Here is a 19,761-nt window from a genome sequence, read left to right as displayed (position 1 = left end):
ACTGTCATCAATGAGATTAAGTGATAAGACAGCAATAAGTAAAACAAGTGCTAGCAAAACTAAACAAAATCACTAAGATTCGTTTTTAAAAACGAACAAGTGTATAAGTCACAAAAGCAATAGCTATGAACTGAAATGACTTGCTTTAATTGAAACTTTTTTTTAGCAATCAATGAGATCTGTCGATAATGAGACTAAGTTAAGACGACGAGGGTGAAAAGAAAAACTCGCAAAACTAAAAAAATTGATAATTATTATCGAAAACAATTAGCGTCAAAGTCAAGGAAAGCACTAGCTTTGAAAAAAACGATTAACTCGATAAACTTAACCCCCTATTAGCAGCATCGGGAACCTGTACCCAATGAGATTGAATGATAAGACAACAAAAAGTACAAAAATACTTGCAGAACTCAAAAATTTACTCAAAATTTTTGAGAAAAAGTAGTGTCTAAGTTATGAAAACCACTAGCTATTAGTAACTCGAGCCATTAATTACGTTCTTATAAGCCTCATTAGAAACCAATGAGAACTGTCATTGATGATACTAAGAGATAAGACAACAGATAATTTTAAAGAGGTGGCAAAATCTAAAATTCAGTAATATTTTATGACAAATAGTGGCAAAGTCATAAAAAGTTTTAGCTGCCCCTTAATGAATTCAAGCGAAGGTAAATAGGAACAATTAGAACACAAATGTACCGTCATAAAAGCACTGAAGGGGAGGAAACTTTGAAAACAGAAGTCAAATTGACGCACCTGAAAAAACAATCCATCTCAAAAACCGCAAAATTGTTCAAACACCAATTTCTCACTCCACTTTAGAGGTACTTTGAAAAAAGTCACGCCTCAAACCTACACGATTTTTGGCTCTTTTACTATTTCAGTGTGACCAAAAACACCACTCTAATTTGACTTCTCACTGACGTGAAAAAGCCGAAAAAAGCGTGACAGATCTAAAAAAAAGGACAGCGCACCAATACAATTCAAATTTTTTGAATTATAAAAAGGAGAGCGTCTAAATAATAACAGTTTGAGAGGCTGACGGCGGCTTTTAATAAAAACCCTACTCAATTTTTTCTTCTCATTGACAACAAATTGTCAAAAAAGTAAATTGACCAGAAAAAAACAGCGCACGAATACAATTCAAAATCTCTAGATCTTATAAAACGACGAGTACTGTAATATAGCTTCTCTCAGTTTTAAACAACGTTACAGTTATTGTAGGCGTAGAAAATTGAAAGTAAAACTTTTCCCTAGGTTAGCTATAACCCTAAATCCTTATAACTCACCTTGGTATAATCCTCATGTTCGTTGATATTTTGAGGACGCACGTAGTCATCGTGCAAGAATTCAATGTCGGCAATTTTGGCTCTGAACCAGTTTTTGGGTTCACCACCCAGAAGATACGGTAGATCGAGATACGCTTCTCCACTTCGTCCAGAGGTCTGTCCTTGATTACTTAGGCTGTTGGTTTGGGTCTGAAGGGCTGGTTTCTTGGAAGCGGGCGCCTCGTTACGATCGTCGTCAATTATGTTTCCAGAGCCAGAAGATAGATCGACCGGTTCCTCAACAGAGTCCTCGTGTTTGTTCTCTTCAGCTGGATCTTGTTTCTGATCATCAGCTAAAACAGCCAAGGTATTAACAACTCGCGCTTAGTATTTGAGCCCATTTTCGAGAGCTGATAACAGGCCGCCATATCGGCAAAACCCAATTTTATCAAGAATTATTAAAAATCAAAATAAAACTATTAAAATTATAAAATCTTAATTTTCGAAAAAGAACATAGCCGGCAGATTGCCGGAAAATAGCCGCGATAGACGCTTGAGGCCTTCCATGAATTGAAACAACTAAAGAAATTAGATAGACATATCGACAACCAGTCCTTTAATAGACCACTGGACTTTTTGGGTTAGCTTTGGACTGTCATTTTTATGAGACACATAAGCTCTATAGGGAGAAAAGCCTAATAGGGCTTTTAAAAATCAGGATCTTTTCCTTTTGTGCCCTCTCAGCTTAGTGGGCGCATATTATTTGCACCCCTCAGATGCACGTGCAATATTTTTTACATAATGACTTACTATGTAATGGCACGTGCTCTGTAACTGGGGGGCGCATAACGTACTGGGGGCACAAACGGAGAAGATCCCAAAATTAACATTCGAAATAAAAAACTCAAGACTCTAATAATCAAGAATTAGGGCATATATGTTTGGCACTACTTAGATGCACACTATTGACCTTTAACAAGTAAATGTTCATGAAATTTAAAGTTCCATAAGTGAGCTCAGAAGTCATTTTTTGAGTGAGGTACGTCATTGAAAAAGTCAATTCTAAGAAGTCAGGGTAAGACGAAACAAAAATCTGTTAGACGAAGTAAAAAAACATAGCAGGACAAGTCCTGAAATACAATTCAAGGAATTGAATGAAAACTCAGACATACTCTACCTGACCAGCAGATCAATTGAACAATGCCAGCCAGAACACAAGAACACAAACAAAATCATCTCAAAAAATTGAGAAACTAAAAGAATCAAAACTAAACAAAAATATACTCCTTGCTAAAACTCTTGAAGCTTTTCAACCTAAGGCAAAATTTTTTCCTATTAAAAAAACCTATTTCAAAATTATGTTCCAAACTTATGTTCCAAAAACTTCAAAATTATGTTCCAAAAACCTATTTCAAAAACGTTCCAAATTTTTATTTCTGAAATTGGTCCAGTATTATATCTGCAAGACCTGAAACAAATTTATTGGCCCTTGAAGATCGATTAACTCTAAAATTAACAAAAACATTAGAAAAAAATCGATTGGTAATTATAAGGAAATTTTTCTAAAAATCGTAATAAAATTATCTTCAGAATCATTTCTGTGTCTCTAAAGGCTATCCAGTAACCCAATTCCAAGGTTTAAAAAACTCATTGGCTCATAGATCGATAGGCAATAATTTTTAGAAAAAATTTCAAACTTCAAAAATAGAAAATCGTTCTATTAAAATCTCAAACGCCATTCAATTGCCCCCCAGCAACTATTTAATAACATACTATCAGACCCTGGATGACGTTACCTGGCTACTGAGGCAAGAAAAAAATAAATAAAATAAAAATATTTTGAAAAACGTGAAAAAATTGCAAATTTAATCAAAAAAACTTCTAAAAGTCGGAAGGTTAAATTGTTGAAAACAAATCAATTGAAACTAAAAATGCTGTAACTTTTTATCAGAACGTGGAATATGTTTTCTCGCACTTGAGAGTGGACAAATATCAAAAACGACAAAAAACTTTAGGAAGCCTTAAAAAAATTGCAGATTTTATCAAAAAAATGCAAAATTTCGAGACATTAAAATGTTTAAAAACCATTCCATTGTTACTAGAAACTATGCAGTGCCCTATTAACAAACCTCAAATGAGATTGCTTGGTCCCAGAAGCTGGAAAAACTGAAAAATTTACAAAAAATTTCAAAAACCTGATTTGGTTTGGAAAAAATTTGGTATATTCAAAAGTTCAAACCTATTCCATGGCAACTCAAAATTTTTCAGTAACTTATTATCCAACACTTAGTAAGTTTTTCTGACCCCTGGGACTCAAACAACTTGAATAATGACAATAAATGTCAAAAAGTATGAAAAAAATTGCAAGTTTTGTAAAAAAAAAATGCTAAAATTCATGATGGGAAAAAGTTGAAAACCATTCCATTACCACTAGAAACTATGCAGTAATCTAACATCAAACCCTTTATCAAACCCTAGAGGAGGTTTCTTGACACCTATGGCTAAAAAATCTCAAAAAATGACAAAAATTTTTAAAAAACCTGCAAAAAATCACAAAAAACATGAAAAATTGCAACATTTTGAGCCCAAAAACTCCTAAAAATGACTTTTTAACCCAACATTAATGCCATCCCAGCAGCTGCACCACTATAAGCACCTGGAGGACTACTAAAGCCCACATTTGGCCTCTAATGAAACTTAATGCCCGCTGGGCTTTACCTGTTTATCCCGTTTTGAAAGATCAAAGTCATTGAAAAATGTGTGAACACATGTGTGAACACACACAAAAAAAAAACAGCTCACCAATACAATTCAAATTCTTTGAATTGTAAAAAAAAAATTAGTAGCGCTATAATAGCCGCCTGGAAATGAGGACGCGGCTATCAAAAAAATACTTTGTATGCTTTTCGGTTGGTCTAATAACGTATATAACTAGGCATCACCGGTCTGTGGGACTTGATGTGAATTTATCGAAACCGAACAAATTATCGCGACCAAAGATGCTACACGCGTTTGAAAGTTCTTAAGTCTGATAGACCGATTCAACTTAAAAAAGTTTTCAATCTACTGTCTCATTATTGCGTTCCTATGTCCTAAAACGTCTAATACCTGTTCAAGTTCAAAAATTACTGTTCACATTAAAGCCATGACGATGATAACTCACATACTAGACACCTATAATGCTTTTTGACGTTGCTTACACGCTTCAAAGACCTTTAAATCAAGCTGCATGTTAATAGATTTTATGCAACTTGAATTGTGAAACTTTCGACCAATTTATCTTCAGGTAAAATTCTTAAACAACTCATGCGTTATGAACAAAATCTGAAATTTTGTTTCTAATTGGGCAAATAAGCCCACCTAGTTCAAAGTTAAATGCCAAGACAAAAATAAGCCTCGAGTTGTTTACAATTGAAATAACTTCAGCTTTACACTTCTTTCAGGGTGACACTATTTCCTACCTACACCTTGGGCGTTAAATTGATTGACTAAATTCCAGGAAACCATTTCCACTTGACTCTAAATTCAAGAGAGCCGTCGCAAAATTCAAAACATGCTCCAACCTAACGGCTAGTCTGGGCAAATTAACATTTATTTCTCATAGCCTGCAGTTTAGAAACAAACTTTTAAACGCGACGCTCAATATTTGGTAAAAGTTTGTAAATATTTGGACCGTAGTTTATTTCTGTACTCCCCGCATTGTTAAGACGGTAGGAAAGACTTATCTGTAAACATTTAGGGGACGGTGCGGCCATTTTACAGCCTACATTTTAGCTGTAGCCTCATACTAACACAGATACTCTTAAGAGCTATCCAATATCAGCCGTATTCGTCTGCGTTTCAAATCAGTTCCTTAAGGCTTGTAAATTATAACCACGTGGGGTGGCTATCTCGTTTTTACAGATTCTAGCTACATTAAAAACCCCTAATGAACATAACTGAAAGAGGGGAAAGTTAATGTACTTCTTTTTGCAACGAAAAGCAATTATTTTAATTTCTGCAAAATATTCAAAAACCTAGACAGCTTCAAATGATACTGCAAGTATTGTTTATAAAATGCTTAAATAATCATGACAGCAGAATTTAGGCTAGCAAGGTCAAAAACAACAGACTCGCACCAAAAAGATATCTTTGTACGCCTTACATAAAAACATTCTTAATCAACAAAAACAAAATACCTACAATGAAAACTACAGAAATTCAATTATTGAAAAAATGCTTTTATGAAAACAAACATAACCGACTAGCTTCATATAATATTAGCTTATTGTAGACCACAACAATGAGTTAAAAATTTAAAAATAAAACCAATTTTGGTAAAATTTTCATGATTTACTTCTAGTAGTAAACTGAAGCCAATTCAGTTCAACTGCATAAAAATGCGAATCAGAGAGAAATTTAGATCACGCAAAATTTAAGATGACAAGGGAACAAGGTCAGTCAAATCAGTCATGCAAGACTTACATTAAAAGGCACGTACTTGCAATAATCGATACAATCTTCATTGGAGAGCAAACAAAACCAAATTTATACGCTATTCTGAAAAATAAATAAATGCAAAATTAGCCAAGCACGCGTTTAAGCACTCAATGGGGAGTAAAAAACATCAAGAAATACCAAAATCGAGAAGCAAACATCATGCCGGTATCAGCTATTTCGATCCGCAAAACCAACCATGAAAAAACCAAGGTCGCATGCCAAAAGCCTGGATGGACACTTGACAGTGTTTTCTGAAGCCTTTGCAAAGTTTAGAATTCATCCACCAGTTAGTTACAGCCATTGCATCGTAATGGAATTCGTAATGAAATGCATTTCAAGATGCATTTTTTGATCGAAAACCTTAATTCGTCTTCGAAAAATTTTATATTCCGGCACTTTCAGAGAATTCTAGCAAAATAAGATTTTCAGAAGTAGTTACCCAACAAAATTCTGCTAGGATTTAAATTTTAAAAAGTAAGCACAGAGCATAAGTTGTTTAATCTTTAGTAAAATACCGAAACACAGAATATGACTTATTTTCCATTTTAGTGTCGCTCATAAAAAATGTGGGAACAAAAACAATATTTTTTTCAGAAATTTGAATACAGGTGTTTGTTTTGGTATTTTTTAGATTTGGAAGAAAACATGAACTTACTTTTTATTTTGATCTTAATGGTGATCATTTTTTTATTTCGATCGTCAAAGTGGAAAAAAAAGCGAATAACGTCGGACGAATTGTTCTCAAACGCCAGGCATATCATTTGTCTTTCAGAAGTAAAATGCCGTCAATTGAATTCAGCTGTTTAAAACTGAATGAGAGAAAACATAAACCCACAAATGTCGGAAGAATTGCTCTTGAACGATAGGCGAGGCAATTTAATTCATGGTCTTAAGTCTAGATTAATTTTTCTTTATGGGTGCAAAAAAACTTTTCCCCCACCAGGATTCGAACACCTGACCTCTTGATCCTTGGCCACCCGCACTAACCTCTGCGCTACGCGTCACTTAGTTTTGCTTTGCTGCAACCGATTTTATATTAGCATCTTCGTATAACTAGCGATCACTCATAAATAATGAACGAAAGCGTGAAAAAGTCACTTGAGAAGTCAAAGAATGTTCTAAAAGAAAAGCGCAAAATTGTAAAGCAAAAAATTTGCAGAAAAAAAGACACAAACGTTTACAATAATTGCTATGAACTGCGTTCAAGAGCAATTAAAAAGATTCTACCAAAATCGAGAAGTTGTATCTATATACCAATGTAGTCTCCATATATATCTAGTAGTCTCAATATACCATTGAAAATAAGACCTCTGATACTAACATAACCGACCAACGTCGGACAAATTGCACTCAAACGACTGGCGAGCGGTTTGCCTCGTCAGCTGCTAGCTACGGTTTAGGAAAGCTAGCTTTTCCATAACTGAAGGGGCGAGGGCTGAGCGCGGCTGGTGGGTTTTAACAGTTGGGTTAAGCCACCCTAAACGCTGTAAATTTATGTCTCAGAAACAAATTCGGCGAAAAGTATAATTAGAGAGAGAATTTAAAATCACATAAGAAAGACACAGGACTTATATAATTACCAATAAACAAACTTCGTCTGAGATCAATTAATAAATGCTTCAAACTTAGTTTGAGAGAAATTAAACAAAAACCAGCTGTTTCAATTAGATTTAAACAAAAATCTTGTCTTCAGAACCTGACCCAAAAATACGTTAGTACATTTAATTAGATTGAGACTAGCTCATCAAATGAAATAATTAGAATCAGTTTATCAGTTTGCCACTGAGAAAAGTTATTTTCAGATTTATTCACAGATAACATAACTCACGCCAATGAGAGGGCCAAATTCTAAAGAAAAGCCGTTCACACGAATTTAATTCTCGTAAACAGTTTACATGAATCGCATACTTAAAGACAAGTAAAGCGTAAGATCATAACTGCTTACTAATGCCCTCCGAGTTTTTATCAAATAAGCCTGTTTTTGAGGACAAAAATTCAAAGGGCCAGACAAAAAAACTGTCAGACGAAAAGCCGTAGTACCAAAAATTGCACGAAGAGACCAGCAGGACTTATGGAATTGCCGCAAACATCGTGCGAGAGCAATTATAAATACAGTTGATGAATCCAGTCGTAAACAATAAAATGATATAAAAAATCTGTTGAAAAACCGAATAAGAAACTGAATCGAAGCAAATACGCCAGTCAACTTTGAGAAGGAGTTGTCTGACACACAAAAATACAAACCAAAATTGCTACCGACTGGTTCAGAAAGTGCTGCGAAAGACTGGGAGAACTTGCTATCAATAGAAACATCTGAGGTGAAGCGGCCGATGCCACCCACCCATATTTCATCATTAAAAGCCTTTATTCTTTGAATATGATACTTCTATTAGCCTTGAGAGGTTTTAAAAGCAGTCTCCAATGACCTTCAAAATGGTGTTAAGAGTCATTTAGAGAGTGAGTTAAGTCAATTACAATAAATTAATGCCTAAGTCACCTTTATATACCTATGTACTCTAGAGCTAATGAGTCCAACAAACGAGGTAACGCACATAAAAAATTTGACGCTCGGCTGTTCTAAATGATGACCAAAATTGCACTTTTGAGGTTTGCGGTGTGTAAAACGAACAATGAGCTTCAAATGACGAAACAAAAAAAAACAGGAGTAGCGCAATATAGCTGCGCACAGCGTACATCTTAATAGCTATAATGATGAAAATCTAAAGCAGGATGAGTATAAGCTCCGCTCAACTATTGCGTCTGAGGCGATAAAAATAAAACTTACCCAGAGGCTGCAACTGAGGTTTATTCACAGCGAATTGTCCGCATGAATCCATACATTGTTGTTTGGTTCCAAATCTGTTCTGATTACCCTCACAACCCCCAAAGTTGAACATAAAACATGCACCCACGGCTGCGTCGAAGTACCACGAGGGCATGGAGGCAAAACACGGACCACTCTCGGGCTGTAGACGACACTGAGTTGCCCGGGTTTGTTCATACTCCGAGAGACGCTGCTCGTTCTCTGAAATTGACAATCTCAGTCAAAATTGGGATTCTTCACGTTTGTGCACCCCTCAGTTACAGAGCACGTACATTACATAGTAAATCATTGTAAAATATGGCACGTGCGTCGGGGGTGCATATAATATGCAATCGCAAAGCTTTTTTTGGGGGGTGGGGGGGCACAAAGGGGAAAGATTCGGAAAAATTATACGTTGCGTGTTTTAAGCAAAGTCACGTGACTCTGCAACGTCACTTCGAAATTCTGGCTTAACACCTCGAACCGGTACGCCGTTGTCAATAAACGCCAGAAGTTCTCAGTAGTGAATTTAAGCAGAGTCACGTGACCTATACTTGAACGTTCTAGAGACTAAAAGTTATGCAAAAAGTATATGTAGTTTATGCTCTTTGATTAGCGCATTCCACTTTGTTCAATCCAAAAACCTGAGATCATATTGATATCATGCAGAACTTCCGAAAATCATTTACCCTGTGTTATTCAGAATAGGTTACGTGACTCTGGTTGAATTCACTGAGAAATTCTTGTGTCTATCGAGAAACACGCACTGGTTCGAGATTTTAAGTGAAAATTTCGGAGCGACTTCTGCAGAGTCATGTGTAACCATGCTTAAAACACTCACGTGCACATTTTAAAATGCCGAAAGTCTGCAGTGCCAGAAGTCGCTACTTAGCCAGAAGTTGAATTCCGTTGACTTTCGTCATTTTAAAACGTGCGCGTTTTGTGTTTAAAGCATGGTTAAGTGACTCTGCAGTTCTCGATAAACGAGAACTGCAGAGTTCTCGGTTATCGAGAACTGCTTCGCGGTTCTCGATAAACGCCAGAAGTTCTGAATTACTTCAAGCAGAGTCACTTAACCATGACTTAAAACACGAAACGTGCACGTTTTAGAATGACGAAAGTCTACAGACATCGAGCTTCTGGCTATGTATATAGGAATTTCTGGCTCTGCAAGAATTCCGGCATTTTAAAATGTACACGTGAGTTTTAACAAAAAAGTAATCCTTAGTCTTCAAAAAATGAAGTGGTAATTTTGTCAGAATTGGGACTGACCTTTTATTCTGATAGCATCATTTGCAGGACAGCAGACAAACTCGACTCCTGTGAACTTGTCAATCGAGTCTGAAACACAAACATTGAGATAAACTAACTGTGCATATAAATAACTAAACATAACCGACTAACGTCGGGCGAATTGCTCTCAAACGACCGGCGAGCGGTTGGCTTGGTCAGTAGCTAGCCACGGGGGGGGGGGTGCACCGGGGGCTGATGGGGGCAGCACTGGGTGGGGGGGGGGCAAAAGCGCGGTGGGGGGGGGGGGGGTGGAGCCAATAGTGGGGGTGGGGGGGTCAACAAAGGGGGGGTGTCAACCTCTAAGAACCGCCCCTCACACCATAAGTATAAGTCTCCAAGACAGTTTGAGCTGAAACAGACCTGAAAGGCTCTAAGAGCACATAATGCCCGCTGGGCGCTACCTGTTTATCCCGTTTTTGAGGACGAAAAGTCAAAAGCGTCAGACGAAAAATTGGTCAAGCGAAAAATCGCATTAAAAAAAGACCGACAGGACTAATATAATTGCTACAAACTTCGTTTGAGAGCAATTAATAAATCAAATGGTTATATCAAATAACTAATAAACCACTGCGCTATGAGTCACTTATTTTCCCAAACTGCAACCGATTATATACTAGCAATAAGCTTTACTTCGGAGAGAACAATGGAGATCAAAAAGTCACTTGAGAAGTCAAAGAATGTTCTAGAAAAGCGCAAAATTGTCAAGCGAAAAATTTGCATAAAAAAGACACACGCATTTACAATAATTGCTATGAACTTCGCTCATAACTTTTTTGGAAGGGGGAGGCGTCCAGAAAACGCTTGGGCATTTGTCGTAATTTGGTAAACAAAAATGAGTCTTTAGCTCACTTTTTATAAACATAAACCGACTAATGTCGTAAGAATTGCTCTCGAACGACAGGCGGGTGCAAAAACACTTGACCCCACCGGGATTCGAACCATTCACCTCCTGCTTCATTACCATATCCACTACCGACTGTGCTATTTGGCCCTTACTGTTCTGCTAGCGCCCCCCCCCCCCCCAGCCTTATATAGCCGTTAAATTTGCACCCCCCCCAAAATCGAAGTTTTCGCGAATTGTAAGAGCGGTAATTTTTAAAGTAGCTCGAATAAAATATTGTTTTCCAATAAAAAACGAATCTTAACGAGTTAAATGGGAGCGAAAAATCAGAGAAACCATTAAGCTTCGATAAGCCCTAAAACAGCAGTCCTATAGAAAAGACTCTCCACCAATACGCCTTTTTCGAGTTATAAAAAGTGAAAAAAAAACATTATTTAAATATCATTGAAATAAAAAAAATCTCGATAAAATTAACAATAGCAGTCACTATCGTTGCGACGCTACCCGATTAATCTAATATTTTATCCCATCTAACGTTTCCCTTCACCAGTGTTTATTCTAATGCCATAATTATCCAGATGACAAAGACTATCGCAGGCGTTTCCAGGTGTTATTAAGCCACACTGAAACTTACTAGGGCATGCGGGAGGCAGAACACCGTAGTCGTGGAGGAGGACTGCAGGCTGCATTCTTAGACCACATTCCTGCTGTGCCAACACTCGCAGCTCTGACTCGCTACTACATTTGTCTGACACTTTGTGACTGAAGCTGCAATTTTGAGGCACTAACAGGGAACGGGCAGCAAAGTTTCTCTCTAAAACCAATCAACACCTGATTTCAAAAGTAAAACATAAACCGAGTAACGTCCGACGAATTGCTCTCGAACGACTGGGGACAAGGCAACAATTTAGAAGGGCTTTTAGGGTAGTATATGGTAATAAAAAGGGTAGCATATGGTAATAAAAAGGGCGACATCTAGGCGCTTTTAGTAGCGCCTAGATGTCGCCCATTTAATTTACAGATATTTTTGACGTGTATCAAAAATAACGCAAAAAACGCTAGAAAACGCAAGTATACAATGTTTCAGGCCAGAAAAAGCGTAAACAGTCCTAAGACTCGCATAAGTTTTTTCAAGCAGGGAACTGGGAATAAACATTTGGTTGAACAAGGAAAAAAGTTTCTAGGAGCAAAAAAGTTACTAAATTGTTTAGAAAACAAGTGGTTATGCTTTCTTCTGAGGTTTACTTCTTAAAATAACCGGAGCGTGATTAACGCCGCATTTAATCGTTCTATTCCCTTCATGAAAAGGTAAAACCTCCGTATTTTCTATTTATATTATTTATTTCTGTACTTCTTAAATACCTGTAAGAAAACTAGGTCACCGTTTTGTTGAAATAACTTTAAGCTGGAAGATTGCCAGAAATAGCCGCGATAGCTTCTTGCTCACCGATCAAAAAGATCGTTAAAAAATTACAAAAAATTTCTTTTGATTAATTGCTGAGATGATATAATTTGAATAAGAATCTGTTTGACTTAATGCTGCTTCTATTAGATGCCCTCATATACCCTTCAATTAGGGTGACAAGTACTCACTTGATCTCATCTGTTTGAATAAAAAGAAAAACCGATTTGATAGTTAGGAAGTCATTTTTGAGAGAGGCAAATCACGTGACCACAAGCCTTATCACGCGAATGAAATGAACTCGTTCCACTAGGAGTGAAAAATGACGTCACGAACGCAATTCAGTTGAAATTTCATAAACGAATGAACACAAAGCAGATTTGAGGTGATTGTGACGACATATGGTTGTAACACAAATCCTGACAACGAAATAAAAAAACATAGCAGGACAAGTCCTGACGTACAATTCAAAGAATTTTCATTGACTAAACAGAAAACTAGACCTAGAACGGACAATGAATGGATTGGGAAAACCATTTAAAAAAAATCCTATCCAAAAAATTGAAAATCAAAGTGAAATTGCCGCATGTGAACAAAAAAGCGAATTTTTGTTCAAACACCGTTTTCTCACTCCACTTTAAATTTAGAGCGAAAAAATTTCACGCCGCAAAACCACTCGCTTTTTCGCTCTTCTTCCTGTTTCGGCGTGACCAAAATCACTACTCCAATTTGACTTCAAAAATCATGAAAATGTGTGAACAGATCTTTAAAAAAAAGACAGCGCCCCAATACAATTCCAAATGTTTAAATTGTAAAAAACGAAAGAAGAGAAGGCCAATAATAGCCTCAGTTATCGCTTTGCGGTTACAAAAAAAAAGAAAACTCGATTTGAGAGTGAGGAAGTCATTTTGAGAGCGAGGTAAATCACGAGAGAGCAACAACTTAATCACGCAAATTTAAAAAAACTGCTTCCAATACCAGTGAGAAAAGACGTCACGCATGCAAGTCAGTCGAAATTGCATGAACAAATGGGAAAAAACAGATTTGAAGTGATTGTGACGTTATATGGTCGTAACAAAAATTTTGACGAAAAAAACATCGAAGGACAAGTCCTGAATTACAATTCAAAGAACTGAACAAACTGAAGACAACGCTATCATACTCTTTAGAACAGACCTTGGTGCTAAACAAGTTATTTAACAAGAGGTCCATAAACACAAAAATTACTCTCTCTCAGCTATCAAAGTTATTAATTAGGTCAAATAACGTTAGCCTCAAAAAATAAACAAGATGAAAATCAGATAGCAAAAACTAACTTTGTAGAAACGCCATTAGGCAAAAACAAATTCTGTTTTTTTTTTTACTAAAGTCATTGAAATTAAGTGGCATCAAAACTATTGAAACATACACACCTATCGCATCGTCCATCAATATAAAGCACATATCACTTAAATGATAAATCAAGGACCACGTAAAAAAAGTAACAACAAATGTCAGAGCCAAAAAAATGATAGTAACAAACTAAAACCCTTAAATTTCAACTATTAGCCATTAATCATGCTTCATTAGAGAGCAAATTAGAGCTGTCAGTAATGACAACAGCGACTCCACAGAACTATAAAAAGGATTTTAGAAACGGATATTGATACTCTTGAGAACAATTTGCCTCAAAGTCTTGAAAATGTTAGATATGAAAATACGGGATGAGACAGATTCAAATAGGAATCATTCGAGATCCGAACTGCATATTAAGGCAATTTCGAGAAATTAGATCGCAGTTCTATTAAAATTCAAATCGGCACACTAATATAATCATACCCGGAAGACTGCCGGAAGATAGACGCCGTTGATTCCCTGGGATCCACTGGGATTGAAAGAAGAAGAGAAAAAGCTAATAAAACAAAAGATTTTTCCTACACAATTAATTGTAAATTGCTAACTATTTTGATGTTATTTTGGAGCTGAACATAGTCCTGTTTCGGACTAAGACGATACAGGTGCTAGCACCAATACCAATAAGCATTAGAGTTGGTAAACAGGAACCAAGTTACCGTAACGCGCATCTAAAATTGGGCTTTATGGATTTCCCCCTTTCTATTTCTGATTCCGGTTTTTGATACTGACTCTGTTCTTTTTGAATTGCTTCGCTGAGCAACTGCTGTCTAAAAACACTAAGCATGTTAGGAGCATGTAAGAAAGATAGAAGGGTGAAACTAGCCTAGAGAAGTCAAAAAGATTTCACGCAAAATGTTGAACACGCCATTGAGATCTATCATTAAAGAGACGAAGTAATAAAACAACAAAAAGAACTCAAAGAACAGGCAGAAAATAAAATTATAATTCACGACAAGAAATAGCGTCCATTCACGGCTAGAAATAGCGTCCTAGTCATAAAAACCAGAAGGTGCCTTTTGAGGGATAAAAACAACTTCGACAAGGCATACGTAGAACACTCATATCACATTTTAAAATTTTTTGTGCAGAAAACGGGAAAAAAGGAGAAAACATAACCGACTAACGTCGGGCGGCTTGCTCTCAAACGACCAGCAATCAGTTGGCTTCGTTAGTATTATCAAATCTTATTTTCAAATCTCGGAGGAGGTACCTGGACCCCTGGAGCCAAAAAAATATCAAAAAAAATTAAAAAATATGAAAAAACTTTAAAAAAAATGCACATACTTTTTAAAAAATTGCTTAAATTGGAGAAACAAAAACCATTAAAAAACATTCTATTATATGTAGAAAATATGCGTTACCCTATTATCAAACCCTAGAGGAGGTTCCTTGGCACTTGAGGCTGGACAAACCGAAAATGACAATTTCAAAAAACATAAAAATTGCAATTTTTTTTGAAATTGCTTAAATTTGCTATATTAAAATATTGAAAAACGTTCCATTACATTAAGAAACTATACAGTTATAAAAAACTGCTAAAATTTATGATAATTAAAAGTTGAAAACTATTCCATGGCCCAATAAAAAAATTTTTCAGTAATCTACTATCAAACCCTTTGACCCCTGAAGCTGAGAAAACCTAAATAGGGTCAATAAATAACAATAAATTTAAAAAAAAATGTTAAAAAATGCTTAAGTTTGTGACTTTAAATCTTCAGAAACTATACAGTTGTCTATTATCAATATATATGTCTATTATTAATAAATGTCAAAAAATTGAAAATAATTAAAAGTTCTGTCAAAAAAATGCAAAAAAAAACTTGATGTTAAAATTATGAAAAACAATCCATTGCATTTAGAAACTATACAGTTACCTATTATCAAACCATAGAGGTTATTTTGCTCTTGAGGCTGAAGAAATCTTAAAAATGAGACTAAATTTTTCAAAAAAATATAAAAATTGCAAGTTTTATCAAAAACTGCTAAAATTTGTGATATTCAAAAGTGAAAACAATTCCAAGCCCAACAAAAATTTTTCAGAAAATTATTATCAAACCCTTAAGGCGGTTTCCCCTGACCCCTGAGTCTGAGAAAACCTAAATAGAGTCAATAAAAGACAAAAAATTTCAAAAAAAAGTAAAAAATCTCAAATTTGTGATTTTACATCTATAAACTATAGAGTAGTCTATTATCAAAACCTAGAGGAGGCTCCTTGGCTTTTGAGGCTGGAGAAATCTAAAAAATGACAAATTATTCAAAAAGCTTGAAAAAAATATGAAAATTAGTGTAAAATTGCGTGTTTTTGTTGGGATTATAGAAACAAACAAGAAGGATCATAGAAAGAATGTTTCCGATTACCGAAACAAACAAGAAAGATCATTCTTACAAAAGATCATCGAAAGTAGTTATGTCTTGTAAAGGACCTTTATCATCTTTAACCAGCCTCAATTTAAACTGCTCCAACAAAATCAAAACATAGCCGGCGCATTGCCTGAAAATAGCCTCGATAGACGCTTGTGGCCTACCATGAATTGAAACAACTAAAGAAATAGGATTGACAGATCGATCGCCAGCTTTTTAATAGATCACTAGACTTTTTGGGTTAGATTCGGACCGTCATTTTTATGAGACACATTTGTTCTGCAAGAAAAAAGCCCTAATGGAGCTTTTTAATTAATATTCGATATTAAAACTCAAGACTCTATTTCTCAGGAATTAGGGCATATAAGTTTGGCACTACTTAGATACACACTATTGGCCTTTAATAAGTAAATGTTCATAAAACTAAAAGTTCCATAAGTGAGTTCAGAAGTCATTTTTGGAGTGATGTAAGTCACGCATAAGACCTAAAAGCAGAAATGACGTCACGAACACAAATTTTAACTGCAAAGTAGTAGAAGTCATTGAGAAAGTCAATTCCATAAAGTCAGGATCAGACGAAACAAAAATCTGTTAGACGAAGTAAAAAAAATAGAAGCGCTATAATAGCCGCCTGGAATTGCCGACGCGGCTATTAAAGATGACGAAAAAAACACGAAATATTGCAAAATTTTGGGCTCAAAAACTCCTAAAAAGACCTCTTAACTTTAAACTATGGCCTTCCCGGTAGCCCTAAAGAACAACTAAACAAGGCTAAGGGCCTCTAATGAAACTTAATGCCCGCTGGGCGCTACCTGTTTATCCCGTTTTAAGGACGAAGAGTCAAACTGATCAGACAAAAAATCGGTCAAGCGAAAAATCGCATAAAAAAAGATCAGCAGGACTAATATAATTGCTACAAACTTCGTTTGAGAGCAATCAAACAGAAGTCAAATTGCCGTACGCGAAAATTCGCTCTCAAAAACCAGAAACCTTATTATATGCCAATTTCTCACTTTACTTGAAAACGAGTTCTTTACTTTGCTTTAAACTTCACGCCCTAAAACTACTCATTTTTCTTTCCTCTTATTACTCCGGCGTGATTAAAATCACAACTCCAATTTGCCTTCTCAATTACGAGAAAAGGTTGAAAAAAGTGTGAACAGATCTCAAAAAAGAAAGCGCACCAATACAATTCAAGTTCTTTGTATTGTACAAAGCCAAGAGAAGGACAATAATAGCCTCAGCAATCACTTTGTGGCTATTAAAAATGAAGTCACAAGTCTACATCCATTGTGTGACATGTATCAATAGCACAGCCGGAACTGCGCCCTTTTGTTCGTAAACATTTTTTAAATTAGTTTGTATGAGCAAACTAAAAACTGCGTTTGCATTAATTATGATTTTTATACCTAATAAGAGGCACTACAAGTCAATGCAATCTATGTACACCATTATAAAGGTGCCAAATATCCATTAAAAATATAGTCAAGTTATACCAGGGGCGGGGAGGGGTCTGCGCCCAATTACTATAAGCACTTACTGTGACAGAAATATTGGCTGCCAAAACATGTTGTTGAATCGCTGGAGATGTCACAAAACTCGGGTACAAATTCTTTGGCCGTTGCCTCACTGATTGTTTCAGTATCTATTGAGGGGTATAACTGAAAAATATCCGTTTGGTTAATGCGTTTGACATTGCAATTACTATCATAAATATTTTGCAAATAATTTACTAACAGATGATAACATGCAAAAAATATTATTTCCAAAGCATTGATTTGCATTGAAGAGGCAAACTTGTCGATTACTTTTGAGTGTTTCAGTAAAAATTATTGAAGATACTTCGACATTTTCTTTTGGAAGTACGGTTTTAGTTGGCGGTTTGAAACCAACTTTTTGCTAGGGATATACAAACAGGACTCATGATCTGATAAAAATGCCTTTTGATCTACACCTCATTATAGCATCCACTGCCATCTTTTACATTTCATGTTTAATAAACTGAGGGATACAATAAGAACGAAATCGTCTTTGAATTATTTGTTCCATGCAAAGTTAAATGAGCTCCCCACTTTAAAAAGGAGCTCAACCTGATCATGGTTTTTGAGGAAAATTTCGATAATTAAAAACAGGTCTCTCTCTCTCTCATTCAGCCTCAATAATCCGAATATTACACTAATGGCGGCTAGAATTAAGTCCAATAACTGCGGCTTTGCGCTTTCAACAGCATTAAGCTGTTCTAGTTAAATACAACTGTTTCCATCCATGAAAACTTATTTTGTATTTGAATATACAGTAAAAACTAAGGAACTTAAAACAAGGATATATTCTGTTTTGGCCCCCAGTGTTTTTACGCCCCCAGTTACAGATTATTTGTTTTTATATAGCACGCAACAATTTAAAAATAGCACATGCGCCTGGGGGCGTAAAAGAAAATAGATCCAAAATAAGTAACGGCAAGAGTCAGCTAGCACTCAACAGAAAAACCAAGTAAAGATTTCAGCACTAGGGTGCACCAATTATTACTGAGAAGTAGGGTTCCAGGGGGGGGGGGGGCTATAAAATATCACCAGATCCTTGACATAGCATGTAACTGTTACATCACAGGCCTCATCAGTTTGCGATTCCGTTGGGCTTATATAACATATTATGGTTGCTGCAATACAAAATTTTAGCCAACTTCTGGAAATGTTGATTGATGCAGAGATCTCTCCCTATGCTAGTATTCCGTACTTAACATTTAAGCCCGACCAAACTACACCACCCGTTACGTCATGCTCGCCGTTTCAGAATGTGCTACGGTGTAACGTGAATAATCATAAAGTATTAAATAAAGGACGTGCATTTGAGGGCATTGCAAATAATATGCACCCAATAAGCTGAGGAGTGAGGGGTTTCACTAAAAGAAAAGCTTTTTTCTTTCCTTTTAAACATGCAAAATTCAACTTAAGTTGAACAAACACACACTTGCGACCACTTTCTTTTGATAATAATTTATGTTTCTTCTCAAACTCTGACTTAAGTACGAACCCATCACCTCAAATCACCTCACAAAAATTCTCAACTTTTCTTTAATACAAAATTTGGTCAGTTTTCCCATGTTTTTGTTCCTATATTCTTCTAAATTCCAATACTTACTGTTTTGCATATTTTAAAAACTTCATTTGTCACTTCTTCTTCACTTCCACAGATATTAAACTTTTCGTCAGCTCTTGTCCATTGATCCTGCTCATTTTTAAAGAATACAGGTTCTCCGCATTTCAAGGCAATTTTTGGACGAAGTGGGACCTAAAATTGAACTATCATATTGTTTATGTTGAAACATAGCAATTTTTAATCATGAAAACCTTACCTTTGACGCTAATGCAAGAGCATTCAGAAAGAGGAGGCTCAAATAAAACATAATTATTAATGAATTAATCTGATTATTTGTTTTGGTAATTTTCTCATTTTGACTCTAAAGAGCAGAAATGCGATTTTCAATCTCCATTTGCAAATAAATAAAGAGCAACTATCGATGTAAACTTTGATCGCTGGCTGTTAAAGAAAGGTAACATGCATTGAGTTTAAAAGTTTTTACGAATTATTCATAAAGTGTAAGGAGAATGAAAAGAGAGTCACTGCAAAAATAAAAAGCAAAAATGGGTTTTCGGTTCAACTCAGCAATCGAAATAATCAGTTCCCTAGGCCCAAATACCGGCGAATAAAGGCTATCAAGTAACCATAGAATTTCAAAATGACTGCGGAATGTGGACTGATATCCGCGTGTACACTCTAGAAATGAAAGCACAAACGGAATTATTAGATTTCACTTGCGGTTTCTGTGCAGCCAAAGAAATTAAGACGCTGAAGAAGCAAATAGAAAGCTACGAGAAGGCTTCAGAAAAACTAGAAGTAACCCAGTCACTAGATAAGATGA

General features: G+C 35.8%; 1 protein-coding gene across 1 annotated transcript; it reads right to left on the bottom strand.

Annotated features, from left to right (window-relative positions):
* Window positions 1-1,247: 1,247 nt before the first annotated feature.
* On the bottom strand, window positions 1,248-19,362 carry LOC142355289 (amyloid-beta A4 protein-like). Its single transcript, XM_075407496.1, has 7 exons — window positions 19,195-19,362; window positions 18,981-19,130; window positions 17,383-17,503; window positions 11,319-11,498; window positions 9,823-9,891; window positions 8,533-8,772; window positions 1,248-1,621 (listed from the first exon to the last, which is right to left on the bottom strand). The coding sequence occupies exons 1-7, from the start codon at window positions 19,243-19,245 to the stop codon at window positions 1,263-1,265; spliced, it is 1,170 nt and encodes a 389-aa protein (XP_075263611.1). The 5' UTR covers window positions 19,246-19,362; the 3' UTR covers window positions 1,248-1,262.
* Between the last annotated feature and the right edge of the window lie 399 nt (window positions 19,363-19,761).

This window comes from Convolutriloba macropyga, unplaced genomic scaffold, assembly GCF_964194025.1.
Source record: "Convolutriloba macropyga unplaced genomic scaffold, txConMacr16.3 SCAFFOLD_1295, whole genome shotgun sequence".
Lineage (NCBI taxonomy): Eukaryota > Metazoa > Xenacoelomorpha > Acoela > Convolutidae > Convolutriloba > Convolutriloba macropyga.
This window is presented reverse-complemented; position numbering and strand designations above follow the sequence as displayed.